General features: G+C 31.2%; 1 protein-coding gene across 11 annotated transcripts in view; it reads right to left on the bottom strand.

The window, feature by feature from the left end:
* Window positions 1–23,842, bottom strand: part of LOC145268331 (FERM domain-containing protein 5-like) — a 441,205-nt gene that overhangs the window by 175,797 nt on the left and 241,566 nt on the right. For 8 of the 11 annotated variants that reach the window (XM_080123905.1, XM_080123887.1, XM_080123853.1 and 5 more), the window contains exon 4: window positions 19,741–19,791. The exons of the other annotated variants lie outside the window; for them this stretch is intronic. In XM_080123905.1, coding sequence (XP_079980031.1) covers window positions 19,741–19,791 — 51 coding nt within the window. The remainder of the gene's footprint in view (window positions 1–19,740; window positions 19,792–23,842) is intronic. 11 annotated transcript variants of the gene reach the window in all.

The following is a 23,842-nucleotide window of genomic DNA, read 5'->3' on the forward strand; positions in this document are numbered from 1 at the left end:
TGTTCCTAACGTTATAATTTCATGTGCATATTTCTTAAAGTACCAGGTTACAAGGAACAGACACTATTGTGTACAATTGTTTCATCCCCAATGTTGGCATATAATTATATAATAGTTCATTTATTATAGTTTTGCATAACAAGGAGATTTCAGTGCAATGTTTGACACTTTATTTATATGTTGTATATATATATAAAAAAGTGAATACAAGCCATGTTAATGACAGGATCCTGCTCGTAGGATGTGAAACTTTTTAAATAATTGGTTCTTGCTTTGCATTGAGGAGATCGCCCTGTAGTGCAATACTATAATAACTATAATGAATGAACTATTTATAGAAGTATATGCTAACATTTGGGTCGAAACAACTGTGTGCAAGTTGTTACTAATAATGACCAATATTTTGAAGATAAATAAGTGTATCCGTGTCCGTTCTTTGTAACCAGGTACTTTGAGAAATATTTATAACACAGTTGAACTAAATGTAAAATCTTCTGTTACTTATTTATATATTATTACTATTTTAAGTAGTTAAATTACATATAAAAACATATATATATATATATATATATATATATATATATATATATATATACATGGGTGAGTAAAAAAAAAAAAAAAGAATAAGATCAATTTTTTAAGAGGAGACTTATAAATAATGTAAAGCTCAACAGATTGTTTTGGAGCTTATATAAAGTATCAATAAATAAAGGAAATGACGATATAAAAATATATACTAATCTATACAATTATAAAACTCAAATGACCTTGTAACGGGGGTTGTAACTCAACATCCGGTTTACGACTTCCAGTTGTGCATGCGTACATAAACAAATTATCAATGTGACGATAAAACGTATTGTTTTACTGTGTACGTTTTCAGCATCCCAATTGTTTGGGTTACTTTTTTTTTTTGCATTTAAATTATCCAAATAAACAATTGTTAATACTTTCTGCATGTTTTTTACATTGTTCATTTCCGTATTATGTTTAAGTTATTTTAACGCAATTTTCTTACAAATAAATCTACTTTAACCCGTTGGCAACCACAAGAGCATTTTACAATGGCGATTTACCTACCGCCTTCATTTTTTTTTTTTTAAATTTCTTCTCCATTTTTTAATACACCTTTCTTATAAAACATTCATACATTTTCTTCTACACTGCCAACATAAATAACCCTGAAAACATGTTTTTTTAAAATTTGCGTTACAAATAAATAATCAATGCGACAATAAAACATTATTTTACTGTGTACGTTTTTGGCATCCCAATTGTTTTTTTTTTGGGTTTTTTTCGCGTTTAAATTAAAAGATATATCAAAATTTGAATTTAACTTTAAATATTATGATATCTATTCAGTGTATATTTACCTATAAATATGACAACCCACTTATAATTCAATGGCTGTAAGTTTTTTTTGTTTCAAAAATAAACAATTATAAACAGAACGACTCATAGAAATCTATCTATATTCTTTTTTCATTTAATATACTTTCATAGAAATGTTTTTGTTATGTCACAAAAAACTATTTTCTTTACGTCACAAGTGTCACGCTCATACATTAATTCCATAGCTAATATAACATACTGACCCAACAGGTCATAGGTAGTTTAGTATGTGTGTGTGTGTGTATATATATTATTTATTCAATAAGAGTGATACATCAATTAGGGGTGTAGGATAAGTGAGAACTCTTTATACCATGGTATTTCGAAGCCTAATGTTTCTCATCAGAAGAGGAGAGAAGATACTAGGTGACATGACAGAGATGCAACGTCTAGCGATAGTTATATTAGGAGTGAAATAATTGTGCAGTAAGAGATAGAATATTGAGACTGCTTGAGGGTGGGAGAACTAAATTACTCTCTGTGATGTAGGAGGAGTATAGTTTTTATTATATAATGAAGGTAGGTGTACAGCATATCTGCCATGGTGGATTTAATATTTGTGTACAATATGCATGATTAAACTCTCGGTGAGAATATAAGAAAAGTTAATTGAAAGAGATGCTTATTTAATCGTATATATTCATGGGTTATAGCTATGGGAGGGGTTTTCTTGAAATAAAGGGTTTATGCTATATAGGTATATTTTAGAAGGGAGTATCTGAACTTGTAACAGTACTTAAATGAAATATAAATTATTAGGAATAATAGTAAGATAATAAATGCGAGGGAATAAATTATATGAGCTACAATATAGAAAGATTTTTTAAGTGAATAAGATAGAGGATGAATAGATGGTGGAATAAAGGGATTAAAAATACAGAGGAGTACTGGATAAATAGATATAAAAATATAAGAATTACAGAGCAATAATAGATAATAAAGGTATAAGAAATACAAAGTTATTAAATATAGGAGAATAAAAATGGACAATGTATATGAGAGAGAGGTTAGCTCCCAAATATGCCTTTTTTTTTTATTTTGCCGAAAGATAAATACGGAAATTTATTGAATGAAAGAAAACAAATTTATTTTTTGACAACAATTATATTTACGTTACATATTGCCTCATGACGTGTAGGCGGAAAAGAAAGTGAAAGAAAACTTGACGTCTTACCCCTACTCCTTGATGCAACCGGAAGTTCGGAACGTTAAAATTATTCATTCCAACCTATATGATAACTTGCAAAAATGGCAACGAAAAAAGAAACCGACTCTCCTTGTAGAAAACTGCCTAGTTGAGGGTGAAGGAATTAATGTTTTTTGACAATTTTTCAATATTTGTCATCCAAAGGGTCGAGCTTTAAAACGATACCGATCTCGTGAAAATCCAAAAGTTTTAGGCAGACATACATACATACATACATACATACATACATACATACATTTAAACAGACATGTGAGATTTATATTATAGATGCTTCGAAAACAAGGATATTATATTTAAAACTAATTGTGCAAAGATTGGGGAAAGTTAGACACGTAGGTTTTTATGTAGGTAAGTACCATTGATCATCATCGCCTCTGTTCAGTCTGAAAAGACAATGCATACCCATTGTAGTTGCACGTGTAATCTCCAACCACACCTCTCCTGATTCGGCACTGCTTAAGTTCAGTGGCAAGGAGAAGTGTAGAATGACTGGAAACAATGCCAGAATAAGTGGAGAGCAGTACCTGGAAATGGTCACCCATTTTATTACTGACCAGGCTCAACGTTGCTTAACTTTGAACCGGTGTGTCAACGTGATTATGCCATTGAACAACTTTCTTCATATGGATTTATCTAATATTCAAAAAAGTTGTGAATCAATCTACCTAATTGGACACTGTTCCTGCCCACACTGTTGACCGCCCTTGCAAACTGAAGGCCTTGGAAAGGCGAAACCATAAAAGAATCTGGTACACAAACGACACACAATTACACTATCAAAATAGAGGAAGAAAAGAGATTGGTTGAGGGATTGGGGCTTCTAAAAACATGACTGTGTAGAGAATCAATTGTCTCAACCAGTTGAACAGCATCAGTTTTTTTTTTCTTGACACACAGACAGATTAGTAAGCATGACTCATCCACCCAATTCTTTGCAAAAGTTTAGTACTAAATATTAATGAGCCACTTCCCCCCCCTTCTTTTTACTTTCTTTTTTCATCCTGGTGCTATCTGCTTTGCTTAAACTCATATATATGTCATCTAGTTTTGGGCTGGAAATAGACTTAGTCAAAAGAAAAAAAAGGTAAAAAGTTAATGTTCTAATGTATGATTGCTTATTATTAACAATGAAGTGGTTTTCAGCAGGGTTTCATCACTCCTAGACAACATATTTTTTAAAACTCTTTTCCACCCACAAACATAACATATTACCACTTAGAACGTAAGGGACTACTATTTGGAATCATGTCCTACAGGGGTCTGTGGGGAGTTGAGTAGCGAGATGTTTGTTCACATTACATTTAAACTTCGGCAGATTAGTACAGTCAAGGAAGCAGAAAATAGGGAGGGAGTTTCAAAGTTTAGCAATTCAAAGGAAGAAACTATTAGAATAGAAGGCTTTTCCGGCATCTAGAAACCTCAACGATGAAGGGGTGGAATTTTCTGTTTGTCAGGAATATGTTTATATGTCGAGGGGACACAAGTGTTAGGAATTCATCAGAGCACAATCCATTAAAGTATTTGTAAAACAGGCTCAGGGATTCCATATTGCAGTAATGGGAGAGAGGCTGGGGCTGGTGCAGGACTTAGATTAGATTGAAGACTATTTTGGAACTTGTCCAAGAGTCAAAGACCAGTAGTAGATGCACCAGCCCAGATATGGCAACAACACTCCATGCATAGGTGAATTGTGGCTTTGTAAAGATATAAGATACTCTCTGGTGTGAGTAATTTTCTTGCACGGTAGAAGATTACATTCTTTGCATCATTTTTAGATGTCAGTTATAAGGAATCTATTTTTCTAAGGTTGTTTATCTATATAATAATCCGCCAATACAATTCCATGTTCATTACAAACGTTATCACCCTACACCCATTTTTTTTTTTTTAAATATAGAATTGCCCAATTGCCAAAGATGCATTGCAAATAGTAATATTAAAAATTCATCTGATGCTGCTGTTATGCCGAACATGGAACTCAAAATAAAATACACTTTCTTGGCCTTCAGAATTAATTTGCATAAAAAGTGATACTTATGAATAAAACTACCAAGGAAGGAGGGGTCACCTGGCTTTGCCTGGGCGTAAAATATGCTAAAATAAGATATTTTAATTTGTCCAGATTTCGTTTATATTATTATAAATTTGTAATTTCAAAAGTAAAAAAAAAAAAAAAAAAAAAAAATTATTTGGTTGGCATCAGCTAGAATCGAAATTGAAACTGTAGCATTCAAAGCTGCTGACGGTACTACTGTACCAACGCGACACACATCTGAACTGATTAAAATTAAAAATAAACTAAGATGAATGTACAAAATGTAAAACGATTTTTGTTTTTTCAATTTTGACCTCTTAAAAACTATTTTAACTATTTTAACCCTTAGTGCCGCTCTGCGAATTTTAGTTTTTGAGGAGATAGAGTTTGAAAATATGGAGACAGACAGACATACATATAGCCTTTTATATATCAGATTAGTAATTTGTACCACAATTTTGGATAGCTTATACAGTAAATGTTGTATTGTAGTGATAGAGATGATTTTAGTCAAGAGTAAGAAAGTTTTGTTATCATGTAATGAATAGGAGTACATTCTGGGTCTTTCCTCCTGAAGTGTTGTGATTGGTTGATTAAGTCATAAATACAGGCTGGTATAGACATTCATCAGTGAGAGACGTTGAAAGGTATACAAGCGTCACACTAAGAACACTGCTTCAACTACAATACTCATCCATATTGTGACCTATGAGATTGATAACTCAAACTGAAGCAACCCATTTTCCTCACACTTTTAATAGAGCTAATTAAGCACAAGGAGGCTAACTTTAAATTTTATATTTTGGAAAATGAATAATTCAAAGTGTAGTATCAGTTCTAGTCAAAAATAGTACAATAATATTATGGGGTCTATAGCCAGCCGGACATACAGAAAATGGAAATATGTCACAATTTCCTTCAAGGATTTTGGAAATAGATCCACATATCCGAATATATTTTGAAACTACATTAACTAGGCTACTTAGATCTGTATGTTTCAGTTTGAACAAGGATCGTTCAATCAATAATATCGTAGAGTGTGTGTTTGTGTTGAACCTCCATTTAATGGAAATATGTCAAACTTCTGCAAAGGTCTTTGAGATAAAGTCCAAGACCAAATAAATATATGCTTAAACTATTAAGATAAACTTCAAGACAAGATATATGCCTAAACTTTCTGTAAAAGATACAACTGCGGAATTTCCACAGGTTATGTTTAACGTGAATCTTTCAAATGATGTAACAAAATACTCACACATTTCTAAGAAAGCTTGGTTGAATTCCAAGAAACTATAAATAAAAGTCTGGCGTTGAGTATAGGCAGAATTGCTTTGTGTCACCTGTTTTTCTTTTTTTTTTTAATTTTCTTTTTTTACATAGGCATCACCACTTATCAAGGCCAAGAGACTACTCGAGGATAAGGGTTAAGAGTGTACAGTAATCAATTGGACAATATAGTAATCGTTAGTAATGGAAATTCGATAAATTTGTTAACTTAAATGAAACGGCTCATCAAGAACTTGTTTATGTTGGACTTGAAGACAATCAGATTGTAGTCAGCTGGAAAGCAGGAAAATGGAAGACAGTTCCACAGGCGTGCACTTCTAAGAAAGAAGATTTGTTCATGGAATCTATGTTTAGGTTTAGGCATAGATAAAGAGTGGGGGGAATTATTGATAGTGTTTTCAACTAGATGAGTGTGTCTCGTGAAAGTTTGGTGAGGGGGGGGGGGCATAGCTTAAAGCTCAGTCGAGCACTTGTCATGAAAATAACGATAAAGCAGAGACAAACTCGCAACATCTCTTCTGTGAGATAGAGGTTGCAGGGAAGAGAAAAGGACATCTCCTACGAGGCTACAAAGTCTATTTTGAACTCTATCAAGGCAGGATAAGTCCTTTCTAGCAGCTCCTGCCCAGATGTGGCAACAGTACTCCAGCCTTGAACGTACCTGGCTCTTATATAGATAGAGAATTGCATCAGCAGTGAGATATCTACTGGATCAATGGAAGGATCCCCCCATTTTTTCAGCGGCCTTGGCAACAGATTTAATGTATGTGTTCCATTACAGATCAGGAGTAAAGGTCAAGCCCAGAAGCTTGTCAAAACATGAGGCCTCCCCAAGACGAGAGCTATTCATTTCAATTGATGCCAGATGGGGATCAGAGCGTTGATGATGTAAAGATAAAAGATTAGTTTTAGATGCATTAAAAGTAACCAGCCACTCCTTTCCCCATTGTACCATGTGCTCAAGATCAGAGGAGAGAGAATCAGAGAGAACTTGGTCGTTTACGGTCTTAGATATGCTCCCATAGATGGTAGTGTCATCAACTTAAAACATTGAGAGTAGTACTAATAAACAAATGTCACTGATCTTTTAATATTAAGTTATAAAAATCAAACACTTTATTATTTTTACATTTTAAATCAAATACTTTTTTCGTATTAAGTTGTAAAACTTGCTGTTTTTTTTTTTTAGGATTGAATTTTGAAATTAACATCATAGTTTGTGCAAATTTTGAGTAGATAGCTAATATCTTTGAATACGAGCAAAATAAATCTATACCATCTATTATCCGTATTACTTTTTTCATCTTCAAAATGGAAAAGGCTGTCACTTAGAACTGAGTGTTCAACACGTTTTTATGCATAAAGTTTACTCTTTATGACTAGATAAGAATAACATTGAAAATAACACGTCTATCTCTGTGAATTAAATAAATGGTTTAATTGGAAATTCCATACAAGTTAGATATGAGGACTCCCAAGTTAGACTAGAAGATTCCCAAGTACAAAACAGATGCACGAAAAGATCGGAGGTCACATCAACCAAAAACATTTTAAATAAAACAACCAAGATGGAAATAATAACCTAAATAATCTAAATGCTAATTGCTATGGAATAAGCTGATAATCTTACCCATTTTAGGAATAATGGACTTACCCAGACACAATATAGTTACATCTAAATGCTGTGGGCAGTGATTTGTGGTAGTTATGGCCCCTGAGTCATGACGTACTTCTGTAACATACTTTTGCTAATACATTTTTTGTAAATTATACCATCATATCTGTGTTATTTATTAACGGCTTGCAACGACACAACGCTGGTGACAAGGGATTTGAGACTTACATTGCAACAACACTGTAAACGAGGGATTTAAGACTTATATCGTCACCACATTAATAATCTGTAGCTTTGAGAATTTTAGTTTTAACAACTGTAGCTTTGATCAGCCATTTTCAGCAATTTTGTGGAAGATGTGTGTTTGAATAAAAAAAAAAAAAAAAAACTAAGAGCAAGTCACTTTTAAAATTCTCTTAGGAATTAAAACAAAGAACAATCAATATCATTACTTGGATTTAGAAGCACTTTAAAACAAATTAGTAATTTGTTAGCAGCAGGAGTAGCTTGAAAACAAAAATAAATGTGGAACGCGGATGACACCCTGTCATGGTGTAATGGACCATGAACTAATTTTTCAGATCAATTTCTAGTGAGTTTTATCCTCACCGAATTCTTGCTAACACCTTGCTGTGATATCAGATGTTTGAGAGTTATCTTATAAAGTTATCTTGTTGGATTTTCAAAGTCAGACCCAAATAGCATTTAAGCTGACAAATCAAACCCTGCTTTTGACTATTTTGATATGTACTGCATTATTACTTACATTAAAAGTTTTCGTGTTATAGAGTAGGTTAAATAACGATTCGACAGTCTGAAAGTATAGTTCTATTTAGTCTTAGGACATCCACTCGCCCAGGCTTTACTGTCTTTGAGGAAGAATTAACTCATTACTACTCGCCTAAGGTGTTCCTACTAGAAATTGCCAACTGGGTTGTTGAGGCATTTTTTTTAGGGCAGAGTGCAGTGGGTTTTCAAAACCATACCTAACCTTTTGATTACCTACTACCAAAGAATAAAATAATTAGAAGACAGTAGAATAGTATGAAATAAAATAATTTCAATTTCAGACAGACAGGTACCGAATGCGCTTTATTCAATAGATGAAAAATCTGAAATTCACCAAATCAAAATGGAGCAGTTGAGCAACAACAATAAAAAAGATAATAAAAACGACACAATGCAAAACAAGGAAGAATATGACACACAAAAGAGAACATTTATAACCAAACAAGTTTTCTTATCTCGTTTTGAAATTATGGGGGAGATGACAGAAGAGAGTAGTACAAGGTAGGTAACAAAAATGCATTGGACATTTTTCTTTCAAGATAATTAATTAATAATAAACTTGCAGGTGAAAAAATAAAAAAACAAAATGGAGTTTAGTCAATACCAACAGAAATTGTTTAATGATCCATTTTATTTTTCTAAACCCACTCTGACTTTGTAAAAGCGAAGGATACAAAATGTGTTAATTTATTCAGAAAAATACGACCAACACGGTACAGCAATAGATAAATGGATCACAATAAGAATTAAGTATTTGTTCTTGAAGAGTCCGATTCTTCAGTTGGCGTGAAAAAGAAAACACAAAAGGAATGTACAATAAAAGACTAAAATCAAATCAAAAGCAGAAGTCTTAAAAATAATGACAACGAGATATATATATATGTATACATATATTACATGTTGAAAATAATACATTTTTGAGTTAGGCTTACAATGATTAACAAAAAATATAAATAAAATAAATATGGATATAAATACATAAAAGCTTATATTGAATTAGGCTTAATATTTCCTGTTCAGAAAAACAATAAGAAAAAAATAAAATAAATATGATGGGGATGATTTGAAATATATGTTAATCAGACCCAAACTAAATAACTAATAGCATAATATTTACTTATAACGGTATACATTTATAAAACAAATTTAAATAAGTACATTTATTGGATATAATTTGAGTAATAAAAATATATATATAAGGAAAAACTTTGGGATATTAAAGTAAATTGTAATTTCTTAATTTAATAGATATATCAGGTAATTATGGAGTTGAATATAATAAATATTTAAGATTATACTAGTAATTTATATAAATGTATATAAATATAGATTAGTTTACATTGAAATGGATTTAAAATATACCAGTTTAAATAATAAAATAAATGAAAAAAAATTATTAGTAGGACATAACGTTTAATTAGTACAGTTAAAGCTCATAAAATATCTAAGAAAATGATTATATGCAAGAGAAATAATACAGTATACTTCGTATGTAGAATAGCATCCCTGAATGAGAAAATAAATGAACATAACGAATAATTAAGAAATCTATCATATTAATAAAAATAAAGGATTAATTAATTCTAACTAAATGGCAGCAATGATTATATGTTTGTTTAAATGTAAAAATAGACAAAAATATTTATTCATATAATAATTATGTTATAGCTGAGCAAATATTTAAATTAGACCAAGTCGCTGAAATATCATAAATAAATTCAATAAATTAAAATTTAGTTTTATATAAAAAATAAAACCTGAATACATAGGTCCTAGATTTAACCAGTTAACATTATCTAAGAAAATAAACATAAACAATTTATAAATAATCAAGTAAAAAGTATTACACAAGATATTTTAGTGTTAATTATAACAATATGAACACATATTAATATATTGGTAAAGCATTAATTACTTTACATTAAAATCAAAGATGGCATAAATATCATAAAACACAATTGCAACTACTCCTCCGATTTTTTTGGGTTCATTTTTTTCTTTTAAAGTTAAGGGGTTCTTTTTTTTTCTGATTATTCAGGGTGAAAAAGATTAAAAAATTGGCTTAATAATTATATGAATGGTTCTGCGCTATGAAACCGGTGCTTTCAAGAATTGAACATTTTAACATACTAAAACTTCATTTAAAGACCGTTTTAGAGTTCATAAATGCTCCTTTAATAACCCCAAGCACCCCGATAAAATCTTACTAACTACCCACTACCTAAACTTGATCCAAAATAATCTTTTACTATTAATTGGGAAATTCTTAAAAGTCCAGTACCTGTAAATCTTTAAACTCCCCGTTTCCTCTACTTATACGAAAAATTATTATTAATTTCAAAGATAGAGATAAATTATTAAACATTAGAAGTGAAACGTCAATTATTTGTAAAACACTACAACTCCCACCTCTTCAGATAACTTGACGTATGTTAACTATTTGTACTATTTGTCATATAAATGATTTCTCACTCAATATATTTAGGGCATATATATAGGATATATAGGACTATGTTAGAATGCAATCAACTAGATGTATGTTAACATTATGGTAAAAAAAAAGCCTCCCCAACAACACCTGATTACATATAACCCCTCTCACCCCAACCAACGTCTACATTTTGACACAATTCATTTCAAATACGTAACCCCCACACTCGTCACTTTTCAATTCAACTTAATTTGATCACAACGCAAATGTATGCTTCTTTCCTTCTTTCTATCTACTTTTTTCTTCTTTTTTTTTTTTTTTGCTCTTTATATTTCTCTTATTTAATTAATATCTACTCATAACCCTAAAAATCATTTTCTTCTCTTTCTCATTTTGACTTTTGCCGTCTGATGAAGCAGACAGTACATAGTCTGCTGGTGGAAACAATTGTAATGGATTAAGTCAATACTTGAGGTTGTAAAATAATCACACACACACAAAAAAACATTTCTCATTATAAGATGTGGATACATGAAATATTATATATATATTATTATCTTGTGATTTTTTCAAAGTCAGATCTAAATAGCAATCCATCTGACATTTCAATACGTGCTTGGAACTAGCTTATTTTTTCACATTTCCCCTCTTCAAGTGATATTTTATTTTGTGTTAGTATCTTTCTGAAAATACTGAGTATGAAAAGTATGTATTCAAAAGAATATAATTTTCTCCTAAGTTCATGATAATTAAGGGGAGGTAATAAAGATCGTTTCCCCAAAGAATAGATTTCCTTTGGAGTATTCCCCATCTTTAGCAAATCTTTATAATTATGAATTGAAAAATTTAAAAACTATTCACATTTAATAAATTTATAGGGATTAAGACAACATTGCTGTAATAAAATTTATTGTACCTATTTACTATGCCTCCCCACGGGACAGAGTTAGACACCAGGGTAGTTTTTTAACGTGGAGAAAAGGTACAAAAATAAAAATTGTCTCAGTCGTGAAGGATTTCTCCTCCACCGAAAGAGAACAAGAAATAGAAGTGCAGCATCTGAGGAACAGATACTACACTTTGATCTTGTCCCGAAGGCCAAGACTCTTTTTTTACAGAGAAAATTTATTGTAGATAAAAACAATTTCGTTCAATTATTAATCAAATCAAACTTGGATAATTAATAATTAAAACTACTTCAATGAAAAAACAATAAATAGTATAGTTAAATTAACACGTAAAAATTGTGAACTAAGAAATAAACTTGTAGTATTGAGTAAATACAGCTAGTATCTTATACATAAATTCTAAATCCACTTTGCTCTACATGGTCGCTTGATAGCTTTGATAACCTAGCATCATATATATATATATATATATATTTTTTTTTTTTTTTACTATATAAATTAAATACCTACAGACGCTAGTGTTTCATCCTTTCCGGAATCTTAAGTGCAGGGTGTCACGATTAACACCAGTCGAACGATTCGAACCCCGCAACACGAGACGTCTCTGGCTCGATTAGCGAAGACCTAATCAATTTGGCTACCATTAACCGCGTGAAATGGCGTTGAATTTAAACATTTTAAATTTAAATGTTCATTTACGTCAGTCAGACAGTGATCTAATCGTTATACGATGATCTACAATATAACTCCTATAATTTGAACATCCGCTTTGTTCAAATTAGAGGATGCTGTTCAAGTTTCGTGATAAAAAAATGTGCTACAGTTAACTTTAATTTTCTAAGAATTAAGAAATAGTAAATGAAATTCATTGCTATATGATACTTCAAGTATATAATAAGTTGAGTTTACGATATATTGCAAGTAAGAATTGTTAAATATTATTACCAGGAACAAAAACATTGAAAATAAATTAAATCTACTCTTACTTGTTGGGTATTTATTACCTAAGTTATCATCTACAGAAATCATACATTTATGTAAAATACAGTTTGTTTTTTTATTTATTCACTGAATGAGTCTCATTGCAGTTTCTATTTTCATCGATTGAGCTCTCGGACGCTGCCATTGTATTCCGTAAGCGATCACGAAAATCTACAATTTCTTGGTTCTGTAGCTTCTTTATGATTATATTTCTTCGGAGTGACATTGCTTGCAAAACATAGTTGTCACTAAAGTAAGGACTTTTTTCTAAAAATTTTATAACCGTCTCCATAGACTTTTCTGCATACTCCCATGATATTGCTTCATCAGAGTGTTCTTGATTATTTATATTAGGGTCAAGAGAATGAGAGCCGTCACTATTTTCATCACCATTACTGCCTTCAGGATATTGATCAGTAGTTTCCTCATCTTGTTTGACCCACATTTCAACATAATTTGCATTAAGTGATTTAAGAACAGCGTGGTTGGTCGGTAACCGTTTGGTTTCAAGAATTTTTTCTAGACCAGATGTATTCTGATTTTAGAGCTGCAAGCTATTGTGATGGGTTGTTTTACACTATTTTAAATATAGCAATCTGAAAAAAAAAATTTACAGTTAGTGTAAATTAATTATCAATAGCTAATCTACATTAATTACATAGTACCAATATTAACATTTCTGCGCAATATCTGACTAAACCATGTAAACATTTTTACTGCAACTTTGCATCAAATATGATAATACATTTTCAATGATGAGACAGTTCAATTTAGAGAAAGTCCAGGTTTAAAATAAGTCCAAATGAGAGGAAGTCCAACTTTAGAGGAAGTTCAAATTAAAGGAGTTTTACTATATATATATATATATATATATATATATATATATATATATATATATATATTGGATATTCTTATAACTAATTAGATGGAAACATGATTTTAATTGTGTAGTGACATTAAAATCATGTTTACTTAAATATAAATAGAGGTAAACTTGCTCTTTATTATTGAGCACTATCATATAACCCTTGTTAAAATCTTTTTTTTTTTTTTTAATCTTTTATTATCCTTCATCTGGAATTATATGTTTAGTTAATGCCACGTATTTGCCTATGTTATAAAAAAAAAAAACATTGTACTTCGACTTTTATATCTAGTTCTGACCTGTAATGGGACGATTCCAAAATTTTTCCTGATTCAAATACAATTACTGATTTTGTTCTAAATTCCTCAATTCAGATATGATTACTGGTTCCCATTGTTCTTAAATTTCTAAATATTTAATTATACATCTGTTTTGCTTTTGACACTTAACACTAGAAAAAAAAAAAAAAAAAAAAATGGGTAAACAAATATACAACAAATAAATATTACCAAAGGCAATATAAGTGACTCTTCTAACAACTGGATAAGATTTTTGTGTGTTTTAACTTATTTTAAAGCATTTTTTTTTTAGTTTAATACACAGCTAGTGTCAACTTTTAAGTTAGGAGAAAAAAACTTAGCTGATATTAGAGGATCACATAAAATCTCTCTCAATAATTGCTGCAAAATCTAAAATTAAACAAAATCACAACTAATGTCATCAAGCATGCATAAAATTTAACATTTAACCAAACAGCATATTTTTATTACCAGTAGTTTATGTGTAATTTTCATGTTAAAATATGCCAGATTCGGTAGAAAATTCCATTTTAATACATTTTATGTACATTATGTGTTTGTTTGTTTTTAATAACTTCTCGAGGATTAACTATTTTCGATATTTACCTTAGTCTTGTGTCAATTCTATCAACTGGATTATACAAAGGTTTCCTTTCCTTATTGTTTTTTAAACATACATGCATTGATCAAAGAACAGAAGTAATTTGTCAGGATTAACATTCGCACGATCAGAAAGTTTTAGTAATTTAAAAAAACGGAACAAAGACAACTAAAGAAAACTTTCTCTTTGGAGTCATTTCACAGATATCTGGCTACAAATAAGGTATATATTTGTAAAAAAAAAAACATAAATAAAAGTAATCTTACCTTCATTTAAATATTTAGATATAAAACTGTTCAAAAGTTCTGTACAATTCAGATGATGTGGATTGCTGTTCTCATGGGTGTTATTACCGCAACTATTTGGTCAATGAAACGTCTGACCTTCAGGTGTGTCTTTTGGAGCACAAGAATTTGTACAGAATATCAAACAGAACTCTTTATTTAATCTGCAAAGATAACTTTCTCTCGTTCCACCACGAGCAGGTAGAAGTCTTAATTCGTAATTGTATTCTTAGCATCGTTCATATTGAGGACTGAACCATCAACCCCCCCCCAAAAAAAATGTCACTTAAAACTGATCATACTCGACTTTATCTGTTGTGCTACGAGTCTTTGTAGAAATGTCGCAAGAATAAGATCCAAAAGGAGAACAGTAATCCAAACAATATAAATAATCCAAATCATAAATCCTCAGCTAAAAAAATATATATATAATTTCTAAAGTACTCTTCAAATTTCAGGAAAATACTGACCCACTGATAAAACAAGCTTGTAGCTATAAACTTAGCTTTACTATGGTGCAGAGTGGACAGCTTGAAGTGCACTAAAGGCTTCTAATAAATCAGAGATAATTAGAGCAGTGTTTAAAACATTGTATATTAAAGATTTATAGTGATGTGACAGGTAATTAAATACCATCATATAATTTGGTTATTAGCTATCACTGATAGTGTTTTTGCTCCAAGGTCAGCTGTGGTTCTATGTATAAGTGTAGATACTTGATAGGTTAGTTTTATTATGTGAAATGGAAAGGATTAATAAAGCATTGTAGTTTACTTAAAGCATTATGTGTTTACAACATAATCACGTTGACACACTGGTTCCCATTAGATCCCCAAAGTTAAGCAACACTGAGCCTGGCCAGCACTAAATGGGTGACTATTTGGGAATACCACATGCTGTACGTGCTCTTCACTTATCTCAACATTGTTTCCAATCGTCCTAAGCTTCTTACCACTGGAATTAAACATTACAGATTCAGAAGAGGTGTGGTTAAGGATTGCGAAACCCTTGCTTCACAGTTACATGCACAGATTCACTAACAGGACGTATCCATTGTCACTCGATACTGAATGGAAGCGATGATGTATGTAATACAGAGGAATCTTAGAAGGCTATTACAATGCTAAAAGTGGAAACATATCAGTGTTGAAAAGGAGGACAAAAACGGATGTTTTTATATTTTGAGGTAAGACCTCTTTATCAATTTATGGGTATTTCAATTTGAAACATCCACTATTTGATAAAGAGCTTTGAATTATGGAATATAGTCACACATATTAAATCGCTGTAAGAAAATTCATGACTAAATTCAGTAAGATTTACTAAGAAAATAAAGAGGGGGAAAATTAATAATTAATTTTTTCTTTTTAATAAACCTTTGTGTTTGGAATCTTTTCACAAATGTGTTAAAGTAAAAATAATGTAAAACAAACAAAAAAAGTAACCTTACCTTGATTTAAAAGATAGATATGTACACTTTAAGCAGTTAACAGAAAATTATGTTGAAATTTCAGAAACAATGCTGACGCAATAAAACATGAACACTTTTTGAATATCAACAAAAATGTAAAAATCACAGATTAATAATGACAAGTGAAGAAATTGGAAAATCTACAATACAAACTGCTATTTTTTAATGGAGGAAAAACTAAAACGGAAAGGGAAAGCAGCATAACTTGATTACATGCATCACGAATTGGTTGTCCATCATTCAGTTGTTAGTATCACACAAAGACTTTCTAAGACAGTTTTATTTCTATATCTAACGAACTGAAACATACTAATAAGTAGGGCTATGACAACAGAATGGTCTTATTATTTTAACTCTCTAGTATATATCTGACACAGTTAGACACAACTAATGAACCGAGAACCACATCACTCTATATAAAAGCATATAAGATATCAACAGATACACACTCGAGAGTCAAAACAATGAAAAGAATATGCTGTTGTCCTAGACCTACTAATAAGATATTAGTAAATAGAAATACATTCACAATCAATGATTAACGATTTCAAAACGTTGTCTAATTAACATACTTATGCAGGGTGCCCAACTAGTTTACTTAATGCCTTAAAACTTTTGAATTGGTTGTTATGTATAAATGGGTTTTATTTTTTTGTAATTTAGTAAAAATTTTAGAATGTTTGAAGAATATGTTGAGGTCGTTTTTTCTTAATGCACCGCATTCTGACTATGTGATGACGTCAAAATTAAACGTTGATTGATTTAGCCCCGTGGTCACTCATAAAAAGGTGTGACTCAGAAGTTAAATTCATCTTTTATTCTATTTTTTTTTTTTATTATTGCGATTTTATTTTTAAGAGGGAGAAGATAACAAAATACGGTCTGCTGTGTGACATAAAAAGAAACTGGAATCTTAGGAAGATCTCAAGAAACAATTGTACTTAAAGAAACAGAATTCGAAAAAGAGTTCCCAGTTAACGTCTCTGAAATAGCAGGTTAATGTTTAATTACTCATCCAGCAGGACATTCCATCCCCAGCAAAAGTGAAAAGGAAAGGAAAAAAAACATTTTTTAAATGATCGTGTGTCTATTGTGGAGCATTGAATTAACTTGAATTAGGGACTTTGGACTTCACCGTTAATGTAAGAATTGCACCCAATTTTCCCGTGTGTGTGTGTGTGTGTGTGTGTGTATGTATATATATATATATATATAAAATAAAAATTACTATTAAAATTACCAAAATGATCCGAGATGGTAAAGCTAAAGTATATCATAAATATTAAAGAATTAATATTTATAAAGTAATCTCAACCAGATGTAAAAGCTCGATAAAACCAAAAAGGAGATAGAGCTTATAATAGGAGCAAACAGTTAATAAAATATGTTAAAAAACACTTTGAAAAAGAGTTAAAAACATATTTAATCTGAAAAGGAAACACTTGATAAGTGGATAGTCCTTATATATATTATTCCTTAATTGGAATTCATTTTTGAGATGAGCATTATATATATTAATTTATTTTTATTTCGGACTATTATTCTCATCTTTATTAGTTGTTGTTTTTCATCTTTTATTGGTTTGTTTTATTCACAACGTTTCGGCCAACTATTCCTCTGGCCTTCATCAGGTGGTAACCGCGACGGATAGGAACTTCGAATCTCCTAACTGCATTCTCAGCCATCACTGCCATCCGTAGTTGTTGTCGTCTCACCACACTTTGGCCAATTAAACCTCTGGCACGCTTTGGGTGGGATTGAAACCAATATCTTCAGACAATGTTCATCTGGAACTGTAGAGATTCAACGTCTATCAACTGCGCCACAGGCCCGATCAAGGTTGGATTCTTTGATCTTATAAATCCACGTTTATTTATTATCTGATCTTCCATAGTCGGGTCCGTACCGATTGGTATATATATATATTATTCCTTAATTGGAATTCATTTTTCAGATGAGCATTATATATATTAATTTATTTTTATTTCGGACTGTTATTCTCATCTTTATTAGTTGTTGTTTTTCATCTTTTATAAAAGATGAAAAACAAAAACTAATAAAGATGAGATTTGGATTTTACCGTCATTAGATTATTTACCTTTCACCAGACTATCCATTCACATGTAATCACCTTTTTCTTCACCATATTCCCTCTGCTCCACTTTTTGCTATCAAGTAAGATCTTTGACTTACTTGTTGTTTCATCAAATACTTTTGTATGCAAAATCCGATCCCGCATTTTGTTAATTCCTACCATCTGATGAGAAGGAAAGTATTTCTTCAAAACTCCGTGGATTAAGGACTATCCACTTATCATGTGTTTCCTTTTCAGATTAAACATGTTTTAACTCTTTTTCAAAGTGTTTTTAACATGTTTTATTAACTGTTTGCTCATATATATATATATATATATATATATATATATTAATGCTTTAATTATTATCTATTTCAAATTCACTGATTTCCCTTTTTCAAAGCACGTAGTTATTTTTTAAAATTCTACTTCTCAATATAATATTTAATTTAAGGATGCAGTGGCTAAGTGGTTAATGACACAGACTGAAAATCTCAGGGTGCCAATTTCGAATCCTGTTCGTTCCACAGAAAAACTTTCATCAAACCCACATCTAAACTCCAGTTTAACCTCCTAGAGAAAAGGTACATAAAATATTATTTAATTTTTTTTTCAGTTGCTGTTGTAAAAGTTTTTGTAAATTTTTTTTTTTTTTAAATATCAAACTCAGAAACACAAAAATTCTGCTTACTTTGGAATATGTCATGTCCAGCTATGGAAGACAGGGATTAATGTAGTGTTCAACCTCATGGTTTTTATTTCCCAATAACATCTGAAACTCTGATATAGATCACCAAACAACATATAATTGCATAGCATTATAAATAAAAAAAATTATATGTGTGTGTACACACAAATTATTTATATAAAAACTATGTTACATATTTCAGAGACGTACTATGGTTTTACAAAATGAAAAACAAATCGATTTGTTTTTCATTTCCCGAGTTGCCGGTGATTTGTTTGAATTTTTAAACGTCTGTTAAAAGGCAGATCCACTGCAATGAAACCATGGTGGGTCACTGAAATATGTAACAGTTTGGATATAAATAATTTGTATTTTAGCTCTCACGTTTGCGATCAAGCACTTTATTGATTTCTTTTCAACACACCCTGACGCACTAATATATATATATATATATATATATATATATATATATATATATATATATATATATACACACACACACACACACACACACACATGCACACTCACACAAACACATACACAAATTCAAGTTGCCCGAACATGGTTCAAATTTAACAATCACTATGTCATGTCACAACAATTAAAAGGGAGAAGGTATAAACATGAATATGGAAGAGGAAGACATAAAAAGCCAAGAGGAGGAGGAGAAGGGAAGGCAATCACCATAACACTCATGATATTCAGTAGTAGTAGTATTAGTAGCAGTGTAGTAGTAATAGTAATAGAACCGGAAGTAGCAAACCGAGATTACAGTTGAGAGTTTATGCAAATTTGTCTCTAATTCATACTCACTCAGGTTGTCAATGGTGGTTTTATCGTTTTTCTTTGTGGAAACTATGAGTTCTAAAAATATGAAATAAGACAAGTGTGGCTGAATACAGAAATGAATCCGCAAACAAATCGATGATGCAAAAGTTACATTAACGATTTAAAACAAAAAATCATTGTTAAAACTCAAAGAATAATAATTTCAATAAATACTTCATGGCAACAGCTACACAAGAAATAATTCATAAATCTTATCTGAAAAAAATATAAGAAAAAATAATTAAAAAAAATAAAATATATATAAAAAGGATATTCATATAAAATAATAATAAAAAATAAAGCTAAACAAATAATCATTATATGTATGTATGTATGTCAGGTCATGTCATATGCTACTGGTACAATGTAACCCAGTACTACCTGTCTCATGGTCGGGTCACTGGCGACTAAACTGGTTCCCTCACCAGACTTGTTTGGTGAGGAGGATGGCTAGTCTCCCTGAAGGATTAAAAACAAGACCTTCCAAAGGGCGAATGAACCCTTTTTCAGGGTCAACGGCCAACTAGCACCGTGTGTGTTTGTGTGTATGTATGTGTGTGTTGGGGTGGAGAGGGCTCCTGTAAGCCGTGGTGAAGGCAACCTTTCTGAGAGAAGCAAATCTGATTTAAAAAACCATAAAGCAGGAGACCAGTACCCGCATTAATCTGGTCTGCAATTTAACTTGTTGCTGGCTATCTTGCTCTTGCTTGTTGCTGGATCTCAACATTTTGAACCGAGAGAGAGACTTAGCTGTCATACAAAGCTAAGACTCTGTAACATCATCTGTGTATGAATACTCCCTCAGGTATTTGTCTATTAAAATGGTCCGGTGGGGATGGAAGTCATTTTTGGGCTCATGGACTTTAAGTGTCTGAGGGAGTGGCACTCGTCTGACAAGACGCTGCAATCATCATGTATGTATGCATGCATACATACATGAAAGAAATAGATAAGACACACAAGAATAATTTATACATGCTCAAAATTTCTGCTTACTTAATCAAAGGCCACCACTCGAAAGTAAAAGTTTTAAACGCTGATAGTTTTCTATGTTTCATGTGTAAATATATGATATCAGCATTTTACATATGACACTGGTTAATTAAATCATTAAATCTCTCAGTTTCACAGCAGCCATATTGTAGGTTAAATATGAAGATGGACTTAATCAGCATCAAATCATTTCAAACCACAGAATTCTACTTTTTTTCATTGTTAAACGAGTGATTGTCTAATTCAAGGGAAAATAATCAATATTATCTTGCCTCGGTCTATCAAAACTCTCTGACAGAAGTCTTTATTGAGGACAATAAGTGTGTATATTTACTTCTTTCATGTGTGTGTATTTCTGAGTTATATATATATATATATCCTTTGTAATATCATCCAAAGTGCTTCAAATGAAGTTATGTTTCTGGCTTTGTTAACGGGATTCAAATCTTCTGACCAGCAGTAATTATCACTTCTTACACTGATGACTGCATAAGCATGAAACACTAGTATCTGTGGGTACAAAAATTGTTAATATTTATTAAAAAATATTACGTGTGTGTGTGTGTGTGTGTGTGTGTGTGTGTGTGTGTGTGTGTATTCATGTTTCTGGGCTAAAAATTATGAATTTTTTTTTTTTTTACATTTGAAAAATAAATGGAAATCATAAAAATCATAAAAGCATGTAAATATGATAACTTTAATATTTCAAGCAATCTTTTTTCTTTCTTTTTTATACCTGTACAATGCACACCCACTTTATGCATTTTTTTCATCTTTTTTTTTTTATTTTTCAGCAGATTATGATCGATTAGAAACCAATAAATTGATCCCCCATAATGGAACCAGTCAACGTTTGAAAGCTAGACTGCTATATAAAAAAAAAAAACAAGAAAAGAAAAGGCCATATTTGATAAATTTGGTCTTTTAAAAACAGTTTGGTCTTCAAACGTCGACTGGTGCCATTATGAGGAATTGATTTGCTAGAACATTGTATTAGAAACTGAGCACCACCTAAAAATCTTTGAATATTAAATGGTTTGCATTTTGGAGGGGATAGTCTTCATAGATTAGTGGCTAAATTGATAATAATCCACTGGAAAATTCTTTTAAAAAATGAAAAGAAAAAATATATAATGATGTGTGTGTGCGTGTGTATTGTACTGGCCCATCAAAACAATTTTTTTCTTCTTTTTGATAACTATGAAACGTTTAGGAATAACTTTATGAATCAGATACATTTAAGATACCTTTTTCTTTTCATTCAGTTTAAACTATGCACAACGATGTCAATCTTGTGTTTTCACACATAAAAGCTATTAGATGGGAATAGTTTGAATAATACACATTATCAACCCTCATCTTCTTCCAAAACCATTTCAAATTTTCATACTATAAAACGAAGAGATTTCTACAGTTTTTTTGTGTTATATTATTTGTTTTTTCATCTAAATCAGAGTACTTTAAAGTTTCACTGGCGATAAAAAAGATGAACTCATAAGAAATAAACAGAACTTACGTACTTATAAGGTGTTTAGAGCTAAACTCCATGCTCAAATAAATTCAGTAAAATAAAATTTAGAAAAAAACAATAACAAAAAAATCAATGAACTTAGTAACATAACTGATTTTTTTTTTAATCCAACAAAACGGAAACCAATGGCTTACTGACCCCTCCAAACCACGGATTTATGCCAACATATGTATACAATATATCTCATACAATGCAAAAAGCACAAAGACTTTTACATTGGCAGGACAATCAGACCACTCCCCATCCACATTAAATAACACATCAATGCGCAAGCATCATTTACAAAACACCTAGTTAAATGTAAGAACATAAACAAAAACCTAACATGCAACTGAAAGAAATGTTTGCATACTTATAATTAAGGAGGCGATACTCAACCCACAGATTAATAAAATCCTGTAACTTAACACTGAATTCTTTATTGCAATACACTTTTACATAACTGACACACACACTACATTTATGCTCAACTAAATTACTTTATCAGTTACCTATGTATACATGACAATAATATCTTCAATCAACAGCTACACATAGCATTTAGAAATGCTATGTGTTCATTGATAAAAACAAAATCGTGCTTTGATTTGAAATTATGTAAAAAAAAACAGATCTGCAACCAACTGCTATCACAATTCCTCGCTTTATTTCAAGGAAAGATGCATCCTCGAAATATTTAAAAGATTGAATTTAATTCAATAAATTTGGCAAAAATGAAAAAGTTTTAGTTGCCATGTAGAGAAAGGTTGGTAGAAATTCACACTAATGAGGATACAGTCATCGAGCAGCTGTTCAATTTTGCTCTGAATTGCTGTATTTTGGGCGTATTTACTACATCTTATGGAGATCTTGATTAAAACCAAAGAAGGGCTGCTTTCTCATTCGAAATTAGTGGCCAAACACTTTATGATGATTCACATGTAGACCTCTTTTTGATGCAACAGTGAATAACAGGCCAAAATGAGATCACTGTGTAATCCTTGGTGTTCAAAGGTAAAAAAAGGTTAAGCGTCTTGAATCAAATTTTGTAAGGAAGACCTCATAGTCTCAGCACTATTTGAATAGCCAGTCTTTGAACTCTCTTTAGATGCTGGATATTAGATACTAGCAGGACCCGTTAACCGACGTTACCCAGTAGAAGCATGCCCCCCTCCATGTAAAAAAAAAATTAAAGTACAGTTATTGTTGTTGCCCAATCCCCAACCGCCTCATGTTAAGAACGGCACTGGAATAGACAGCCCCAATCTCTTCATGTTAATAGGCCAAAGTGAAATTACTGTGCAATCCTTGATGTTCAAAGGTAAAAAACGTTAAGCATCTTGAATAAGATTTTGTAGCGAAGATCTCAGTCTCAACACTATTTCAATAGCCAGTCTTTCAACTCTCTCTAGATGCTGGATATCACATATTAGATATAAAGCAGACCATACTCTAAGTAGTCTGACTAGAGAGACATAATATATATATCAACACATGTTGAACTAAAGCAGTAATGAACATAAATTCAGAATGATGGAAACGACATAGCTGAATGTACATCAACACACGTTGAACTCGTACACA

This window comes from Euprymna scolopes, chromosome 4 (assembly GCF_053919585.1).
Source record: "Euprymna scolopes isolate OS-2025 chromosome 4, ASM5391958v1, whole genome shotgun sequence".
In the NCBI taxonomy this organism is placed as follows: Eukaryota; Metazoa; Mollusca; class Cephalopoda; order Sepiida; family Sepiolidae; genus Euprymna; species Euprymna scolopes.